We start from the raw sequence: 20,608 nt of genomic DNA on the forward strand, positions 1-20,608 counted from the left end.
AAGCCATCACCTCCCGTTAGCATTCCATTGACTGCCATTCATTTTGACGTCACTTTGACAGCGAATAACTTTACATCTGAAGCGTTTTTTGTCCATCGTTTATTTCTAAAGAAACACGACAGTGTATAAAAGGCTCCATTACCTTGTACCTCACGTTATGGCTCCGTAGCAGACGTTTTTGTAAAAACAGGCTAACGATTGTGTCATAACCACGCGACTTACTGTCGCATAGTAGAGGAATTACCGTATAGTCAATGGTATTAAGAGCATAGACAGTATATGAGTCCACCGGCACCAACTAGGTTTCCTGTTTGGGCTTTATGGGCTTTCAAAACAAAACAGTTTTTAAGATAATTGGTTATGCAGCAGTTGGAGGCATACATTTAGCAAACATAAAAAACAAAGGGCAGATAAATATAAGTCCAAACATAAATAAACACTAAAAAATACTCAGTCAAAAAACAGTAAGTCAAACCATTATGCAAATAACCTTTTCCTCCTAGAGGAGGAGGGATATGGCAGAGGGTAAAGGAGTGTTTTAATGTATTGGTTTTAGCTAATGGAAGTCTGGGGACGGTTCCTGATGGCAGAAACTGAAACTGTTGAATCAAATGATTGAAACAATCTGACAGGATGGATTCTGCTTTCTTATATTGGCCAATAGGCCTAACTGTTGTAAAGATCCTGCAGTTTCCTGTGCATGCCAGTTATTTTGCTGCATACACTGATCACCTTAATGTGTGTGAGTATTTTTGGCATATAGTATAAAACCTTAACAATAATTGTACAATGGACACTGTACAGTATTTTTAAAATGTCACTCTTGTGCAGGTCATGGTTTTGAGTAATTTTGGTCAGATTAAATTTGTGGAGATGATGCTTTTATTCTGGAGCATTCCCGTCGGAAGCCTCGGTATTGTTGCAGCTGAGCGAAAGCATGTTTCCGCCTCGTGTTTGACAGGTTGGTCAGTACAGTTAGCAAGTTTAATATAACTAACTCTTAAACTATTGTCTGTCGCTGCTAAATATCACATAAACGCGTATCGCGATGTGGCAGCGGTTTAATATAAAAGCCGTATCTGTGGGTAACGTTAGCATGGTTATTAATCGTAACAACTTTTTAGCTCCTTAAGGCTAACGTTAGCCAGCTAAGTGAACCGGTAACGTTGCTTCTCCAGCAACAACGTTACAGGTTTATTCACAATGTTCAAATAAAAGTTGTTCATGCTAACCTAGGACAAAATGATAATGCTCAATAGATATGTAGCTATAACACGTTGCTCTCTTGCAAAATGACTTCTCATGCCTGAGTAACTTGGGGCAAAATATGCATGATTGACAGTTTGAATACCTCTCTTTCACCAGGTTACATTTGAGCCTCTGAGCTTGGCACCAGCTGTGATACACATCTGCCAGTTATACCTCTGTGTCTAGTGAAGTGCAGCCCACAAATACAGCATGTCCTCCCAGGACGAAGATGGGACTGCAGAGCCGGGCCATAACACTGCGGGACCATCCACTTCTTCCTCCACTGAGAATGATGAGACCACTGGGGACATCATCACTGTCACCATTGGAGCAACCGTGCCCACAGGGTTTGAGCACACTGCTGCAGAAGAGGTCAATGAGAAGATTGGGGTTGATGCACGAATCAGCAAAGATCGTGGTCGCATATACTTTCCAATAACCACTGACAAGCTGTATCAGGTAGGAAACCTGGAGTCAATGCATGCCTTGCTCTTCCAAAGTTTTCTTCACCATCAATTTGCATTATATACACAGAAAACTTTGCATTGATGCTGAATGGCAATAGCTGTTTATATGGAGCCCAGTGATTATATGTTGATCCAGTTTAATTTTGCCAGGTGAAAAAATGGGTACAGAAAACCTACATCTAAAATGTATCTGTCTACCTGTTCATTGAACTCCCTACTGTAGGTCCATCTTCTGAGGTCTGTGGACAACCTGTTTGTTGTGGTTGAGGAATATGATCATTACCAGTTCAAAGAATCAAAGGTAACTTACAGCCAGCGTTATTCATTTGTAGCTGATGTTTAGCACATTATTGTAAGGGGTAATAAACACTGTGTTTTGTGCAGGAGGAGACATTGATGGAGATGCAGCAGCTTGCCTCCAAACTCCCCTGGACTAATGCCTTAGAGGTTTGGAAACTAAATGGCGCCCTTAAAAAGAAGAAAGGCTACCGGAAAGGAGGAAATGGTACCAAAGTAAAACCTAATAGTGAGGCCACTGATGCAGCCGTTGCTGACACTGAGCAGCAAGAGCTACCACAGGCGACGTCTGCTGCTGAAAGCCCGTCAAAGGCGGAGAGCACAGCTGACACGGAGACCAGCACGCAGGACTCAGAGGAGACAGCACCCGAGGCCAAACCCATCAAGTTTCGTGTGACGTGCAACAGGGCTGGTGACAAACACAGCTTTTCCTCTAACGAGGCAGCCAGAGACTTTGGTGGGGCCGTGCAAGAATTCTTTCTGTGGAAAGCAGACATGACGAAGTTTGACATAGAGGTATGCTTGTTCAGACTAGACTGACACAAAGTGAATACAATCGCATTGGCCAAAAAAAACTCTGCCTGGTCAGATAAATTTGCAAGGCATAACCTAATGTTTAGTTTAAGGGGTAACAAAAGAAAAAATAACAACTCTGTTAAAGAACATTTTCCATGAAGATAAGCTGTGTGTGTGTGTGTGTGTGTGTGTGTGTGAGATAGATAGATAGATAGATTTTTATTGATCCCAAAAGCAATGGGAAATTCCAGTGTTGCAGCAGCAAAATATCAGGCACACATACAGAATATACATGAAATAATAGGATACAATATACATGACATAATAATAGGATAGAATATAAGAACAAATAATTTAAAATGTATACAAGTTTACTACAAAAACTAAAATGTTTGTTCACACATGTTTGTTGTGCCTACTCTGAGTGAGCAGATATTTAAAGGGGTGGTTGGATACATGTTGAAATATTTTGTAAATTCTGTATGTGTTTGCTTTGTGCTGGCAAGTTTCAGTTTACTAAAGATAATACTGTAGACTGGAATATTAACCCTAAGAAACAATAAATCCACATCAAAATAGTTGGCGATAATGTTTGTTTCCGATTATTTCAGCTCCATAGAATATAAGGATGTATGCATGGTTATGTTGATAAGTGCTTTCTAATCATGCACCATATGTTCCTGTACTGTAGGTGTTACTAAACATACACAATGAAGAGGTGGTGATCGGCATTGCACTCACAGAAGAGAGTCTTCACAGGAGAAACATCAGTCACTTTGGACCCACTACTCTGCGGTCTACCTTGTGCTATGGCATGCTCAGGTAATTCTACAACACTGTTTAAGCTCTGTTTTCGAATGTCTCAGGGATTTAATCAGGATATAGTTGATTCCCCGAATTTGTTTAAAAGTCAAGGGTTTTATTAATATGTATATTATTCAAACAAGGTGCAATTCCAAATGTCTAATTGGCTGATCATTTTGGTTCCCAACGTAAAGGTTGTTTTGATGTGACAAAGTTTTAGTCAAACAAATTCCACATTTAAACTGCTGTCATAGTGACGCCTTGGACAGCTACCAAAGTCATGGAGGAAGGAGGAAGACTCCATGACAAAAATTACCGCCAAGCTGCAACCACAGACTCTCATCTACAGTTACAGCAGATTTTAGGCTACTCCCACTTAAACAAATAGACACCAAAGGTGCAAACAGGAAACGATAATGACACATACTAAATTCTCATCAGCTGAAATCTGAACAATGCTCCATAAAGTGTCCAGTCATAATCCGAGAACAATGTCTTTGTCTGTGTACGTATTCACATTAAAGTTGGCCAAAAGTCCGAGACAATAAAAGGATCAATACGTTTTTACTGATACTTTGTAATGGAATATTTCCTGAAGACATTGTGGGGGCTGTGCAACAATTCTTCTATCTAAGAGTAACCATGCAGGTGCTTGCCCTGACTGAATACAGGCATATATAATACCACCAGTCTAGCCAAGAACAACACTTCTCTGTTGAGATAAATATGCAAGTCACACCTTAGTTTTTATTTTAAGGCGTAACAAAATTGAGAAATTAAAAACACCTCTCCTAGGTAACATGTAATCCTTATTACATTGTAGTAAGAATGTACATTTGTGAAATAGCTTGTAGTAGTGTTATGTAGTTAATATCAGTGTGAATTTGGACCAGAATCAGAAGAAAACTAGATTGTTAAGAGCCAGAGAATTGAACATCAATAAAGAAACTAAGACACCAGGATTGTTGAGAAGTGTATTAATATACACAGACATTTGGCATACATATAGATAAAACACAGGTAGCTCGCCACCCAGCCAACTGGACTGGGAATCTTTTAAACTCTGGAGATCTCTGGGACCTCAGGAGTCGATGTGGTTCAGTATCCTTCTGTGGACTGGACCTCCCCTGCGTAGCATTTCTCAAATCTCCACCAAAAACCTGACTATTAAAACGTAATTCACTGCCTTTAACCCTGTGACCACAGTGGATTCAGGCACAGCTCTTTCGCTCGAGTGAATAATGGCAGCCTCCTACGTCCCGATGCAGGTGCCAAAAGGGACATGAGGAGACGTAAATCTAGTGATCTAAAGCAGCCTAGTTGATGGCTGATTGGTCAGCTCACAGACCATGGCTGATTGGTCAGCTCACAGACCATAGCTGATTGGTCAGCTCACGGACCCAAGTTCACCCGTTGGCTTATTCACAAGCCCATCAAAGCTAACAAAAGATAGGAAGATAGGCACATACATAAACAGTCAAAATAGCAGTTTTTGATGTTTCTGTTTTGAAACACCAGTTTTTCTAAATGATTTAGTAAGCCTCTCACACAGAGATATGTGCATTTTATCTAGAATATTTGTGTTTGTTTTGGGCATCATCAGCATATTAGTGACAGTGCTTGCCAGATTTATGGATGAAGCACTGAGTAGCAGTGGGACCACAACAGAGGCTTGTGGTGCATTTAAGTACACATTACAAGTAGAAGAGAGGTGGAATTAGAGACCGTAGTTGGCAAAGGTTATTGACCAAGTTGAAAGGCTTCAGCAATTTTAGGCATCATACAGGGAGGAGAACGGTTTGTCAAGGCAGATTTGTCTAGCCCAGATACATGTGAGTCATTACTTTAATAGTTCATTTAAACACACTACGCAAGAACAGTATTATCTGTCCTGAGTTTCAGAGGTTCATTCAGTATATGATCCAAAATAAATAAATAATAATAATAATAATCAGCAATTACACAGGTACTTCATGAAACAAAAATATTTGTTGTGTACATTCCAAATCAGTACGAGAGCAGTACAAACTATAAGAACTATACAAAATTACTTAGATGAAATTCAAGAATTTTACATTTATAGATTCTGCTTGTTGTAATTTGGCAGGTCAAACCTGTGTCCACTGCTGCTAAGTGCGGTAGATTTGCGCTTAATTAACATCTTTCTCACTTTGCAATAAAAGTTGGTTATTTGTGATGATAAAAAAACAATGAAATCAAGTAAAAGGCTCTTAAATATTCTAGTTTTAAGACAGCATGACTGGACTTAGAAATGTATGTGTAATGTAAGTCGTTAGGGAAAGTGCTCAAATTAATCGGGGTCTAATGAGTTAGAGCAGCAGGTGTTTAGCGTGATGTCAGTCAGGACCAGAAACATGTTGTGGACATCTGAGGGGAAGAACAGCAGAATTGGTGGATGCTATATATTGACATGATGTTGCACTGGAGTTATTTTCATACTGTCTTGACAGGCTGTGTAAACCTCAGGCATCGGATATAATACTTGATCCAATGTGCGGCACTGGAGCTATACCATTGGAGGTAAGACGTAACTTCTGTAGCTAGACTACAATGTTGCCTAAATGGGGGGGGGAAAAAAAAAAAAAGGTGCAATATATAAACACTTCTGATCTTCATCAAATTCATTTCATGAGTGAACTACAGACTGAAGACTTCAAGTGCCAAACAGTCAGAAAGTACTCCTCAACATGCAGTTTTACTTGTACTTTCTTGAATTTTGTTTTTCTTCTCCAGGGGGCCATTGAATTTAACAGTTCATTCTATGTTGCCGGTGACAACAATGACATGGCAGTTAACCGCACTGTCAATAATATATGTCACATCCAGAAACGGAGGGCAATCAAGGGCAGGTGAGAGGGTGCACAGCTGGACATCATTATACTTTGTGTGTAGTTGATGATCTTCATAACGATTTAAAATCCTTTTTGGATCCTTTCAAACAGTGTTTCTGGATTGCCTATTGACACAGTGCGTTGGGATCTGTGCAATTTACCCATAAGGACCGGCTCTGTTGACATTATCATCACTGACATGCCCTTTGGGAAGAGGTACAACAATAACAGTGGTGTACAGTAAATTATGCTGAATGAGTCGATGTTTTGAATACTTTAATGTCCCAGTCGAGGTCTAATCTGACTCTAACGTAACCACGGTGCTATAGCTGTTAGTTGACAATTAGATTTTTGAAACAGAAAATACTTAATAGTGGATTTATCTTTAAGCACTTTTCACATCAACCATGAGGTAAAATCTTTCTGTTTTCTTGAAGAATGGGCTCTAGGAAGAAGAACTGGGACCTGTACCCCTCCTGTCTGAGGGAAATGGCCCGTGTGTGCACACCAGGCTCAGGAAAGGCTGTCTTGTTGACGCAGGACAAGAAGTGCTTGGCCAAGGTAACTGTATAGCTCATGTAGAAAACAGGATTTTCAGCTAAATAAGAGATTTTTTTTTTTCCAGGGAAACATTTCAAATACCGGTAAATCACAGTGCAATCCTGTCCTGATGACAATTCATGCTAGCTGTTGTTTGCTTAATCCAAATGTTAATTTGTGGGCAGGCTATGCATGCAGCACAACTGCTTTTCCCAGCAGCCGTATTGTTCATAACTCCAACAAATAAACAAATGTCAACGAAATTCTAAAGAAATGCATCTGGGTTCAGCTCCACCCTGCAGCCATTTGCTGCATGTCCTTCCATGTCTTCAGCTGTCCTATTTAAATAAAGGCCTAAAATGCTCAAAAAATAATCTTAAAAAAAGAAAGAAATGCCTCTATTAGAAACGTATCCACATGGGCCGTGCTGGGAAGGGGGGCTAAGCCATGCCCACTCACCCTTCTGTGAGCTCAGAGTTGCAGATTGCATGGTCGGGAGAGCGGGGTTGGGGCATGTGGTTGTATGACAAAAGCTGCCTCCATATATGTCATCTGCCTCCAGATTAGCCAATAGCTAAATTTAATTGCAATAGCTGGGTTTTAAGGGGTATATTTATAACACAATATAAAGAATTCAAATACTTTGCACTACAGTGTCAAGATTTGGACCTGAATCCATCAACAATACTACTAAATATCTGTAAACATTGGTTTTCAACTAAACCCACTATGTTGAACAGAAATGAGTAAGTGGGTGCATTTTTTGGGGGTATAATACTTTAAAAATAAAATTACTTATTTCGGGGAGAATAAAACTACTCTGGGCTGAGTTTTCCTATTAACCTTACCAAAAAGGCTCAGGATGCTAATGTTGGTATAATATGCAAATGGATTGTATTCCAATATGCAAATGGTTTGTAATGAGCGTAGCTGTCCTCAATTTAGGTCATCCTCTATGTCTCAGCTCAGGTTTTTCCTGCAGAGTGTGTGTGTGTGTGTGTGTGTGTGTGTGTGTGTGTGTGTGTGTGTGTGTGTGTGTGTGTGTGTGTGTGTGTGTGTGTGTGTGTGTGTGTGTGTGTGTGTGTGTGTGTGTGTGTGTGTGTGTGTGTGTGTGTGTACCAGTACCAGTCGCAGGGGAACTTGGCAGCAGCCTCGTCCGCTGCAGAGAGCCAACAGGATCGAAACAGCGTACATTGATGTTAAAATGTATACAGGTTGGCAGGATGGTCTGAAATGTTTTGCACGGTGTTTCGCTGTACGTTTTGTTGGTAAATTAGACTTAGACTTCTCTTTATTGATCCTTTTGGGATGACTCCTGCAAGGAAATTAGATTTAGCATAAATCAAGTATTAATTTAGCATAAATTAGCAGTTAAGAGCAGTTAGAGTGTCCAGGTATGTATGTGAGTAGATTATTAATTTATTGCATAGTGAATTTCTGTTCTGTCCTCTTTACCCTATTTATTCTATTTCCTCCTCCCCCTGAGTGAGGAGTTGTAGAGTATGATGGCATGAGGGCCAAAGGAGTTCTTGAGTCTGTTGGTCCTACACTTGGGAAGGAGCAGCCTACCGAACAGGCTCCTTCCTGGTTGCCGATGATGGTGTGCAGGGGGTGGCTGGCATTGCTGCAATGTCCAGCAGTTTGTCCAGTGTCTCCTCTCTGCCACCGTCACCGGTGAGTCCAGCTTCATGCCGACTCAGAGCCGCCCGCCTGATCAGTTTATCCAGTCTGGAGGTGTCCTTCTTGGACATGCTGCCCCCCCAGCACACCACAGTGTAGAAGAGGACGCTGGTAACCACAGATTGGTAAAACATCAACAGCAGTTTGCTGCAGATGTTGAAAGACTGCAGTCTCCTCAGGAAGTACAACCTGCTTTGTGTCTTTCTGTACAGGTGGCTGGTGTGTGTTGTCCAGTCCAGTTGATTATCCAGCCACAGCCCGAGGTATTTGTATGATTGCACAGCCACCACCTCAGCTCCCTCTAGCAGGACTGGTCGCGGTCTTGGTCTGGATCTCCCAAAGTCAACGACCAGCTCCTTCGTCTTAGAGGTGTTGAGCTGTAGGCAGTTAGTGTGACACCAGAGAGCAAAATGTGAGATGTTGGAGTCACACCATGGATGTATTAAGAGAACATGTCTCGTCTTCATATCAGAAACAAGGAAATTAATTTGGCGACGTACGTGTGTTACGTCAACCCGTTCTCACTCCCGCTTGGTCAGTGGCTCTCAGTGTCACATAACTGACGCAAAGTCTGGCACGTGGGACTGTTGTGATTGGTTGAAGTTGCGGGGAAACTCCAGTTATTGGTGAAATTTGCGGTAAAGTTGTGGTGATTGGTCAAAATTGCTCACCGAATTCATGGTGATTGGTTGAATTTGCGTGAATTGTTGCGATCGCGACGTCGCAAATTCCTAGAGGGACTGATTTATCATTAACTGTTGATTAATGGACCGGGTGCAGCTGCAACCTGCGCGTCCACTGATGCTCCGCCATTTGCGTTGAGTAGATATGTGTTCCTAGTACAGAAAGACAATAAACACTATAAATACCACGTTCCACGCAAGAACGATCTCCACCCCTTGTATAATCAATGGTTCTGCTTTTTCCACACCTCAGGGAGCTTAGGATGGAGGCGTGTCAAGATTGAACTAAATAGTACACTGTGTGTACAAGACTAGTATACAACCTGTTCCCATGGAAGTAATTCTAAAAATAATTTATTCAAATTGTTTTTTTTTCTTTTTTGTAATTCTTAAACGGCTTATTAATTCTTAAGCCTCAGCAACTGGCTGACCACAGTCACTTTTTGCAAATCTATACATCTATGCAATAATCTATTTTTCTTTCAGTGTTTTGCTTAGTGCTTCTTTATATTTCTGATAAATCAGAAGCCCACAGGATATTCCATGTGTGTGTGTGTGTGTGTCTAGCAAAAACATGAAATACATGTTATTGCAGTTAAAACTTCACCTATAGGGTTTGAAATCACCACAATGTAAATAGATGAAATAGTGGTAGCCAAAATGCGTAACATCCTTTGCTGTAAGCACAGCAGAAATAAATGGCAGTCTGACGCCACATTCGGAAGTGCAAGAAACAAAAGCCACACTTACTCATTACTTCCTTGACTTCCTGTGAAAACCCTTACAAAAAATACTTACAAAATTTCAATTCCCCTGATTTTTACATGATGAAAAATCAAAACCTGCCCATCAACTATATTTAAATTTGAATGAATCTGTCAAAAATAATTAAAAGGATGTGCATTGAGACGACTCTTGTCAACAATGAACTGTGAGCACACCTCTTAAGGTGGCTGGACTTTTTGCTGTCATGTCTCATGAGGGGCAGACTGAACATCTGTTCTTTACACATAAATGAGACATACCTATTTGGCGTTTTAGGTATTTTAGTAAAGTAGGTGGGCCAGTGTATTATGTCACGATGATGCAAGTTATGCAAAGTAACATTCATTATCTTCTAGCAATATTTAAAGTGGTGCACTGACAGACGGACTGATCACTATCACCAATGAGGTGATGGTGTTGTTTTTGTATCTACATTTAGAAATAACAGTACACAAAATGTTACAAATGGTGAGTAAAATGGTGAATCAGATTAAGAGTGTTAAGTGTGCTATGAAAATGTTGGACCTTTGAATGGGGTCATGGGTTGCAAAAGTTTAACTGTTGACCCTTTGTGTTATATGTGCTTTACCAGATTTAGTCAAACTCAAATAATGAATATTATTATATAGAAAAATCCAGTGTTGGTTTTATTTTCCCTACTGAAGTGTGATCATTTGTAAATGCCAGTGTTTTTTATGTTTATGCAGCTTTCCATCAAGTTTAAACAACCTAATATAGTCCTGCTTAAAAGTTTGCGTGCAGAATCAATTTACCTTGAAATAATCTCTAAATCATCCCACGAGTTTGAGTGATGTAGGTTTAACTCAGCTCAGTCTCTGAGTCATGGAACAAGACTTACCAGCTGTATTTGTATAAGCACAGATATCTTTCTTTTTTTTGTTTTAACCAAATCAAATGTGTAATTTGTTAGTTTGCCCTCACATGTTTTATGTTGTCTCCAGGCTATCTCGAGGATGGGAGGGCTGTGGAGGAAGCTGCACACTGTTTGGGTCAATGTCGGGGGTTTACATGCTGGAGTCTACCTCCTCAAGCGAACCGGGGCCGTGTTTAGCCAAACTCCGGAGGATGTCTATGAATCACGAGGGACGGTTAATGCAAAAGGGGATGAGAAGGGTGACAAGGAGCTCTCTTAATTCTTGCTCTGCATTTAGGTTCTGAATTTATATTTAAGGCCATTATGGATTGACATTTTTTATATTTTCATAATTTTTTTCAGGTTTCAGATTCTCTGGTCAAGCTTGCCAAGCATTTGTGTGTACATTTTTATTTCTCATTTAGTTTAATGTAAAACAATGGCTAACTGGAAAGAGAAAAGCTATTTTTATGTTCAGAAGCAGTGTATTGGTTCTCACACTCTATATGACTGAGGCAGTTCATTTGTCATATTGCTGTTCATAAACCTGCTGAAGGTGGTTTTAACTGCACCCCAACCCCCCCTCCCCCGCACATATTGCCATATTGTTCTGATTAATAAAGATTCAAACAAAATGTCATTTGATGTAAACATTCTTTGTCAGTGCCACGCAGCAATAAGATGTGCAGAGTAAAATGGGAAGGTGTACTTTTATATTTATTATTAATATTATTTCATATTTGACCTGCTGGAAAGGTGTGTGCTTTCCAGTCTACCTGCGAGCCAGCACATCTCTAGACTCGTTCCTTAATTTCTCCAAAAGTGACGTGCCGACCTGAGCAGACAGGACACATGGGTATATCAACTGATATTGAGTAAAAAAGGAAGGCTATTTGTGTGTAACTCAGACTGAGTAATAGTAAAAACTAATAATTGTGGTGTGCGTGAACATTTGCATGCGGTATTAATCTCCCTTTGGCCTTCAATAAAGTATTGCCTAACCCAAAACATCAAAGGGATAGTCCCAAACAGGGGAAATAGTATATAATTGTGTAACAGTTATTGTTAATGAAAATCGAGTTAGCATGAAACTAAAAAACAAAGACGCACAGAAAGGTTGTGCGGTGAATTTAATGTAGATTTAACTCGGGTCTTGATAGTAGGAATGAACTAAAGTTAACATGGGAGGATACTTCTGCTTTAACTATTGTGCTGTAAACAGGATTAATATTAATAATAGTTTGAACACGAGCATATTTCAAAGTCAGGCAGATTTTAAGTGCGGGTTCTTCCCCAGCATAGGTCACCACCTAAAGCCCAAATCTCCAGGAACACATACGTGCAGCTGTACACAGCCTGTAGAACCCGTAAAACATGCGTTAAGGGGAATTTAAAGTATTGTTTCATTTCCTTGTATTAATCAAAGTCACTGGGTCGCAGGTTGTACTCTGGATGACGGGCATGACGTCAACGTCTTCGATTTAGCAATGAGCAGCGCAGATGACAGTGACGTGCCTGTGAGTTCATAAAAAGCCATGAGAGCTGAAGGGACTCCATTGACTCTGCGCAGCGGGAAGGTAAACGCACGAGATGATCTGGACCATTTTTCTGTTTGCCCAAGCTGTCCTGCTTTATTTTATCCTCACAAACAGATCGAGGTGAGTTAATAGGCTTATTTGATTCACTTGTAGCCTACTGTCCTATGCATGTTGTAGACTACATACTGTAATATTTGCCAGAACAAAGAAAACAGGGAAAATACTCCTTTTGACACTGAATCTGATGATGTGCTCATGTCAACTGATTTCTTGAAGCATCTATGTGTTTTTGCTGTCAATTGTGATGTAAATTCGCGCCTGGTTTAAAATCCTTTTGACCTAGTTATTTTTTTTTTTAAACAGACTTTTATTGGTTTTCTTGGCATAGCCTACTTTTAAGTGGTGTATGGATAATACGACTATGGTGATGATAATAACAAAGGACTCATGCGCATCATTACGTCAAGTGAACCCATTTATTAGTTGAATGGGTTGTTCTTGTTCCTAAGGAATGTGGTTAAACTACAGTGTTAAATTTAGAAGTGTCCTATTTGGGAGTCTACACTTAACTGGTTTTTGTTTTCCTCTGAGACAAATGGCCTACAAAATGAATCTCTGATGTACTCCTTTTTGTGATGTAATTTATATTTTTAACTAATCCCTGTTAATGCGTTTGACTAAAAGGTTAATCATACAAACACAGACTGCACTGTGTGTACACTGACACCAAACACTTATGGTAGTCTGTGGCAGAAACGAAGGACATGCATGTGTCAAATAAGATTCACTGTGTTGTTTATTGTCCACAGGACTGTGTGTTTAAGTATCCCCAACTTACAGTCAGATCAGATAAGCCAACTTTTTTAATACACAAAATCAGTTGAATCATTCATTTGTAATTTTAAATTTTATTTTATTTTTTTTTAGATCCAAGAGCGATCCACCTCTAGACAAAGGCGTTATCCCATGGTTAGGCCATGCACTTGAATTTGGAAAAGATGCATCCAAGTTCTTGAATCGAATGAAGCAGAAACATGGTGACATTTTCACAGTGAGTAGAAGAAACCTGAAGATGATGTACTGTACATTTGACAATCTCACCTCTGTAAATACTTACATTTTAATTTCCCTTAGCACTTTTAAGGACTTCATATTAGTGTAAACGTTCAGCTTCAAAGTCTTTAAAGTTCTCAGAAAAAAATTAAACTTTTACAATTCTGGGCAAACTCCCTCCACTGAAGAAGATAATGTAATACAATTAAAAACTCCATCAGCTACGAAATGGTCCTTGAGGTGAGATTGTTTTGGCAACTGCTGTTTCCAAAGTCAAGAATTAACTTAATATATTGTATATATTGAATGCTTGGTAGTCACTTCTGATGCTACATTTAGAAAGATTGAAACAAAAGAAAAAGGGAAGTCCTGTTTGTAAAGTAATAAAGAGCAACTTTAAATCACACTGGAATATACTTTTCTGCTTGTTTTCATATAGAATATAATCTGGAATCTCCAAATGTGTCTGTAAAATACATTTTAGAGATTAAAGAATATATATTCATATCTATGTAACAGCATGTTACAGATACCGCCATGCAACATAAATTTACATCAGGATACACTATGATTTTTAAATTATCCTGAAACAGTTTCATATTTTTTGTGTGACACTAACAAATTATGTTTCCAATAAGTGTGATCCTGACTTTTTTAAGTTATTCAAAAGATTTGAGGAATACTGCATTTCATCAGAAATCTACTGTATTGGGATACAATATAGTTAAACCTTCAGAAATGCATGCAAAATAAATTGCTGCATTATAGCTGCATGTATCTCATGTATTTTCACTTTTGCACCGATGATGTACAGGTTCGTGTTGCTGGACGTTACGTGACTGTGCTGCTGGATCCGCACTCATACGACACGGTCATCAATGACTCAGACTCCCTGGACTTCACTCGCTATGCACAGGTGCTCATGGAACGGATCTTTAACCTGCGGCTCCCGCATCACCAGCCGGCTAAAGCGAAAGCAATGACCAAAAGGTATGTCCTCATTACTTTATACTCCAAACTGAAAGCTTGTTCTGTATATTTTCATTTTATGTAAATGTTAAAGGAAAAATTGTTCGTGGGAATCCACCCATTCAAGTCTCATGAATAGCATCACTGTGGGTAATTCAGAAAAACACCCTTCCTATTTTTCGGAATTTCTTTTTTAGGGCCTCTTGTTTTGTTATTGCTCAGTTGTTCTACACAGTTGTTGTGTAGAACTGAAAGAAATCTTAATCTAGTGTGATATTGGCAGACATCAAAGAAAGCAGGGGCGAGGCACATACTCAATGTTATCTTTATAGGTTAATAAGATGAACGCTTGGGCACACTGCCTTCTTCAGGTTGCATCTGAGTTATTTGTCTTTGCAGCTTTCGCCTCCTTTCTTTGCTTATTGTGTTACCACTTTACCCACATTTGCTAAATGTAAAACCTATGTTATGTTACCTCAGAGAAAATAAGGCAACTAGGTCAACAAGCAGCAGTAATAATGCATGTCATGTCAACACCATCAATCAGTGTGACATGATTTACAGAATTCCCCTCCATGTTCCCGCAGTTAACATTTACTTATCGCCACTGCAACGTTTTGTTTTGTGTCCGCAGGCATTTCACAGGAATGGATTTGTCCGCTCTCAACAGCACCATGAGCAGACACCTTCAGGCCTCACTGAAAGCTGAGATGCCTCAGAACCAGAAAGACTGGAAAGAGGAGGGACTGTTCAACCTCTCCTACAGCTTACTCTTCAAGTAAGAGTGCCGCCTCCTCCCACACACACACACACACACACACACACACACACACACACACACACACACACACACACACACACACACACACTCTTAACTATGTTAAAAGAAGCATTCATGTCAAAAACCTTCCGCTAAACAGTTTACACACCAGTCAACCCTGTAGTATTCTGTTTGTAAACACAGCAAGAAAAATGTAGGATGACTACACTCTTTCACATAAATATTTGAGGTCACCTTTCCGGTCGAGCATTTTGGCTCTAAATGGAGCTGTCTATCATTAGTAAACAAAGAATCAAGTAGATATCTGGAATTTAAAATGCTATATGATAGTAATGTTTCCTGTGACACCAAGAGGAGAGTGGAAAGGGCTTGTGTGCATTCAAACAGAAAAACAAACTGTGGGCTGGTTATCTTTCCATCAAGACAAAAACAAATGTCCGCCATTCATCAACCGGAGAGTCTCGTACGTTCCCACACTTATTGTATCTCTACTTTCTCTGCAGGGCGGGGTATCTGACGCTGTTCGGAGGAGAACAGAACAACAACAGCAGCGCAGATCCCTCAAGCATCTATGAGGAGTACAAGAAGTTTGATGGTCTCTTGACCAAAATGGCGAGAGGCACACTAAAGCCAGGTAGTGACACTGACAACACCTCTCACAATTAAATCAAAACGTCCCCGCTGCCCGCTGAGATTCTTTATCAGTTGATCAGTAGCTTCAGCCAGGGAGAATGCAGTTATCTGAGAGCATTGTGACGAAATAAATGAAAAAAAAAAAGTCTGTCACTTAGAATAATAATAATAAATTGAATTTGTATAGCGCTTTTCAAGGACTCAAAGTCTAGATTTGGATCATCAGCATTACAATCCATGAGTCATAAGATGGCGTTGCATGGGTTTTCACTTTTTACATCTGTCACTAACTTGCGTTGACGACATCGATGGATGTTTTGATTTGTTTTTGCAGTCGCCATGGCGAGTTTCACTTACTCAGATGCTTGCATAGCGTCTAGGAGCCCTTTTGTTTTGCTTTTGAAGACTTAAACAATTCACAGTTCATCATCATAATCTTCTACAGATTGTGATCTAACTTGTATCGGTAGCTCACTAGATACACCTTATTTCCCAACGGCCTTGTCTTTCTTTGTGTGCTGTATCATTGTTTAGAGTTGCATTTGTTCCATATGACTATACAAGTCGGCCAATTACAATACAATGCACACCTCCTCCAGTCGTGCCTGTCATACTTTTATTTACATTAGGCTCAAATGTTTATGTTCTGCCTGTGATTCACCCACTCACTCACATTGTGATGTTTATCTGTGACAGAGGAGAAGAGGACAGTCCAGAGTGTTCGGCAGAGACTGTGGGAGCTTCTGGCTCCAGCAGGTCTGACTGAGGTCTCGGGGTCAAGCCCTTGGCTCCACGCCTACAGGCAGCTCCTGCAGGAGGAGGGGGCCGATGAAGAGACGCAGAAGAAAGCTGTACTGATGCAACTCTGGGCCACACAGGTGAGTCAGAAGAAACATTTGAGTATTTCAATGTTTTGCTACTTTAAACTTCTGATCCACTAGATGTACTTTTTACTTCACTCCTTTTACGTGACAGCTGCCCTTACTTACTACTTACTTTGCAGATGGATATTTTACCTAAAACAAAATATGGTAAGCTTATAAAATACAACACATTGTTAAAGATTAAACCAATGGGTCCAAACTCTTTTCTTGTGTGACCTAACAGAAGTTGGGGCCCCAAATATGTCTCAGATGTCTATGAGAGATATTTCCCCTCTAAACGTCTTATATAGTTTAAATGAAATGGCAGTTTGAGGCCCAAAGAGGTACAGTTATCTAATATTTCACAAATACTGGCAAAGATTAGAGAAAAATCCCCCCCAAAAATAATAGGAATTTATACAGCTGAACTTTTGTTTTTTCTTCTTTCCAACCACATTAATCATTTAGGCTAAATCATGTGGACTAAACTACCTAACTGTATATAAAGTAGTTAAAACTAGCTCCACCTCGATGAGCTCCAACAGTAAAATGCTACTTATACATTTGCATCAGTATTAACAATCTAGTAATTTAATCTATCTCAAAATATATCACGCGCAGGGGCTATTTTTAGTACTTTTAGTTTTGATACTTTAAATACATTTTGCTGATAATTTTTTAACTTTTACTTAAAAAAGGTTTTGAATGCAGGACTTATACTTGTAGTTGAGAATTTTCGACTTTGTTGTATTGGTACCTTAAGTAAAAAATCAGAGTATTTCCTCCCCCCCCCCGTGCAGTACTCTTATTTAGCACATGAGTGTGCTGTTCATTTCTGCTTTCACTGCAGTTACTCTGCCTTTAAGTGAGAATTCAAGTCATGAATTGGCTTCAGAAATATAAGCTAGAGTATTGTAATGGATTACATGTCCTGAGACTTTACAGTAATGGTTTTGGATTTAGGCTGAATGTCTTCATGACTATTTCTTGCGTCAAAAAAAAAAAAAAAGGATATGACTTGAAATTATTGTCTACTTACAACCTTTCTGTGTCACTACAGTACCCAGTTTACAGTGTTTCTCCTGAAAAACTGACAAAACCTTTCAATTGGTTTGTCAAGTGTTTAAAGGTCAGGTAATACATAACTGCATCTCTTCCAAGAAAATGATTGCTATTTCTAAATTTACAAAACAAAAAGTAGGTTATTAGTTACATTGGTTTTAGTCTTGAATGAACTGGTCTTGACTTACTCACAGTCTTGCCCATAGCCCTGCTGGAGGGGTTTATTTCATCAAAGGCATTAATCAGATAGTTCCTTCAAAATTTGTCTTACCCTGTAGGCTGCTTACTCATCCTTTTTTTCTGGTAATTGTTACTGTGTTTTATTTCCATTTAATTACAAGTTTTGGGTCATCATTTTTTTAGTTATCTCTGAGTCATATTTTTAATTTCCCCAAAACTTAAGTGAAATAAATTGCATGTATTTGTTGGATAGTTAACTATCCAACAAATCCTCTGTATGTTATGCAAATACATGTTAATTTCACACACATTCATTGCGGTAAAGACAAACAGTATTGTGATCACAGTCAATACAGTGTTATTGGTTTAAACTTCAAGCTTTCCCACACTCAGGTCTGTGATACCTCTGCATAAAAGTTTGGACAATGTCACGTTTTTGTGACGCATGTTTTAACACTACGTTTGTCATCGGCAGTGTTTATGTATTTTAACATAAGCATTAATTACACTTTGTGGTGTAATTGCAGTGACTTAAGAGCCAATACTGTGGTAATTTATTCGCTGTGTTAAATTTCCAAAGTGCACTTGATATGTCTACTCCTGGCAGACAGCGCTGCAGTTTGCTGTAAAGAATAAATAGCTTCATAGGTTGCCCTGCCCTTGGACGCAGGCAGATGGCAGGGGACCTCAGGTTTCCAACGGCTTTCCTTATTAAGTAAACGGTTACCGCCAGAGCTTTGCCAGTAGTGAGACTATCCAGAGCATGGCTCCTCTCGTCCCAGGCACATGAAAGGAAGCTGTTTTTTTTGTTTTTTTTATCTCGTCAGCACTAAAGATTCATTAGGCTTTTTATTTAATTGAACTTAACGTTAGTTTACATGTGTGCTTCGTTGCAACTCTAACAGAAGATAGACGTGAGTACTATGGTTGTCACGTTCTTATTTGCTATAACCAAATATCCACCTGCGCTGTCACTATGCAACGCCACAGTCAGAGAGACCTTATCATTGTCATCATGTTAGTCTTTGTTTGTTTTCAGGGTAATGTTGGTCCTGCTGCTTTCTGGCTGTTGGGCTACTTATTGACAAATCCTGAAGCTCTGACAGCAGTGAAGAGGGAGTTAAGCGGGATCTCCCCGATGGAAACCTCAGAGACCTCATTACTGGACAGACCTGTGAACACCCCTGTGTTTGGTGAGGGCTTGATCCCAATGCTTATGTAAACCTAGAGAAATCTAAATGAAAAAAATGAAAAAAACCCACTGCTGCTCTTTTGCTGTTATTAACATGTTTTTCTGCCCCTCCCCAGATAGCGTCTTGGAAGAGACACTTAGACTCACTGCTGCCCCCTTCATCACCAGAGAGGTTGTGCAGGAAAAGATCCTCCACATGGCTGATGGCCAAGAGTACATGCTAAGAAAGGGAGACAGGGTGTGTTTGTTCCCCTTTAACAGCCCTCAAATGGACCCTGAGATTCACCACGAGCCACAGGTTAGTTGTCCTGTCTTGTTAAAGTGAAAAATGTTCTGTTTCCAACCTCTTTGGTCTATCAAAACCTCCTTGTGCTGCCAACAGGAATAGTAGCAATTGTCTTTGGGACTACTTGGAGGCAGACTTAAATGTTGTACAGCGTAGTTGTTTATGTAAGGTGGAATCAACACCTACACAAGGCTGACCCTGTATTACCCAGGGAGAGGTCAAGCTTTGGACCATTCAGGGATTAGCTGAGCACGGGAACAGAAACACGGCTAATAGGCGTGGGAAGGACATTGCAGTTAGGCTGCATTAAGAAACTCTGTCCACCAGAAATGAACAGACATCAAACTGAATGCTCCAGCAAATTTTCATACATATATAAATGTGCTTTCTAATTGGTTGCATCTCTAAATGTGTTTCCTTTTTAGAAATACAAGTACGATCGCTTCCTGAATGAAGATGGATCAGTGAAGAGAGATTTTTATAAAGGAGGGAGGCGGCTGAAATATTACACCATGCCATGGGGCGCAGGGACCAATGGCTGTGTGGGAAAAGAATTTGCCATCAATACCATCAGAAAGTGAGTGTCCTAGAAGTAGTGCACCGTGTAACTTTATGATCTGTTAAGACCTAAAAATGTTCCACAATGGAGAAGTTTGTTACCTTTAATTTCTGCTTTAATGTTCTAATTTAACGTTTCATCCGCGTTCACTCTGCAGGTTTGTTTACATGGTGTTGACCAACTATGATTTGGAGCTGTGTGACCCAAATGCTCAGATGCCGGAGGTAAATGCCAGTCGTTATGGATTTGGAATGCTACAGCCAGAGGGAGACCTGCTTGTCCGATACAAACCTAGGAATACACACTAGGACTTTAAAAACAAGCACATATCTTGTATGCACATTTCAACACATGCACATTATTTATAGTGTTAATATGCTCTTTGTACTTTTATACTCCATATTTTTATTATACAGTATATAATTGTTATTTATAAATAAATGTAAATAATACATTGTGAACAATATTGTGTTGTCAAATTTCTTTAAGGTTTTTGGGTAAAGTGATTGGTGAGTCTATTACAGTCATATACGTTTGTGCTGCACCCCACATTATTATTTTATGAGTGAAACTAATAAGATGTTGACATTTGTCTTCACAAGGTGCCATTTTTAGGAGCTCTAAAAAGTTCCGCTTTGGCACATGTTTCTGTATGTTAAATACAGAGCATGAGCATAATGAGGGGACTGCTTGTACTGTAAACAGAACTGGCCACACATCTGTCACACTGACACATGCCCGCTGTTTGCAGAGTGAAGCTGAGTGG

The 20,608-nt window shown here is 39.6% G+C and overlaps 2 protein-coding genes across 3 annotated transcripts; both read left to right on the forward strand.

Annotated features, from left to right (window-relative positions):
- The first annotated feature begins 862 nt into the window (after positions 1–862).
- Positions 863–11,366, forward strand: thumpd3 (THUMP domain containing 3). Of its 2 annotated transcripts, none has more exons than XM_078248476.1 (10): positions 863–961; positions 1,366–1,707; positions 1,939–2,016; positions 2,100–2,528; positions 3,220–3,350; positions 5,804–5,873; positions 6,087–6,202; positions 6,296–6,400; positions 6,622–6,745; positions 10,815–11,366. In XM_078248476.1, the coding sequence occupies exons 2-10, from the start codon at positions 1,459–1,461 to the stop codon at positions 11,004–11,006; spliced, it is 1,494 nt and encodes a 497-aa protein (XP_078104602.1). In that variant the 5' UTR covers positions 863–961; positions 1,366–1,458; the 3' UTR covers positions 11,007–11,366. The 2 variants fall into 2 exon arrangements, with proteins under 2 accessions (XP_078104602.1, XP_078104603.1); XM_078248477.1 differs by having other exon boundaries at positions 901–965.
- Positions 11,367–12,244: 878 nt separating this feature from the next.
- Positions 12,245–20,308, forward strand: LOC144516836 (prostacyclin synthase-like). Its single transcript, XM_078248478.1, has 10 exons — positions 12,245–12,384; positions 13,192–13,315; positions 14,132–14,307; positions 14,921–15,064; positions 15,571–15,701; positions 16,397–16,578; positions 18,845–18,998; positions 19,114–19,295; positions 19,709–19,860; positions 20,000–20,308. Exons 1-10 carry the CDS (start codon positions 12,317–12,319, stop codon positions 20,148–20,150), a joined length of 1,464 nt encoding a protein of 487 aa, XP_078104604.1. The 5' UTR covers positions 12,245–12,316; the 3' UTR covers positions 20,151–20,308.
- The last annotated feature ends 300 nt before the right edge of the window (positions 20,309–20,608 follow it).

Source organism: Sander vitreus, chromosome 4, assembly GCF_031162955.1.
Source record: "Sander vitreus isolate 19-12246 chromosome 4, sanVit1, whole genome shotgun sequence".
NCBI lineage: Eukaryota > Metazoa > Chordata > Actinopteri > Perciformes > Percidae > Sander > Sander vitreus.

What these genes read in the sequence shown, in the direction of transcription:
- thumpd3 (XM_078248476.1), top strand. Translation starts at nt 1,459, where the DNA reads ATGTCCTCCCAGGACGAAGATGGGACTGCAGAGCCGGGCCATAACACT. An exon ending in ACCAGTTCAAAGAATCAAAG is followed by an intron (nt 2,017 to 2,099) that starts GTAACTTACAGC and finishes TGTTTTGTGCAG; the next exon opens with GAGGAGACATTGATGGAGAT. An exon ending in GACATGCCCTTTGGGAAGAG is followed by an intron (nt 6,401 to 6,621) that starts GTACAACAATAA and finishes GTTTTCTTGAAG; the next exon opens with AATGGGCTCTAGGAAGAAGA.
- LOC144516836 (XM_078248478.1), top strand. Translation starts at nt 12,317, where the DNA reads ATGATCTGGACCATTTTTCTGTTTGCCCAAGCTGTCCTGCTTTATTTT. An exon ending in GAGAGGCACACTAAAGCCAG is followed by an intron (nt 15,702 to 16,396) that starts GTAGTGACACTG and finishes TATCTGTGACAG; the next exon opens with AGGAGAAGAGGACAGTCCAG. An exon ending in GCCATCAATACCATCAGAAA is followed by an intron (nt 19,861 to 19,999) that starts GTGAGTGTCCTA and finishes TTCACTCTGCAG; the next exon opens with GTTTGTTTACATGGTGTTGA.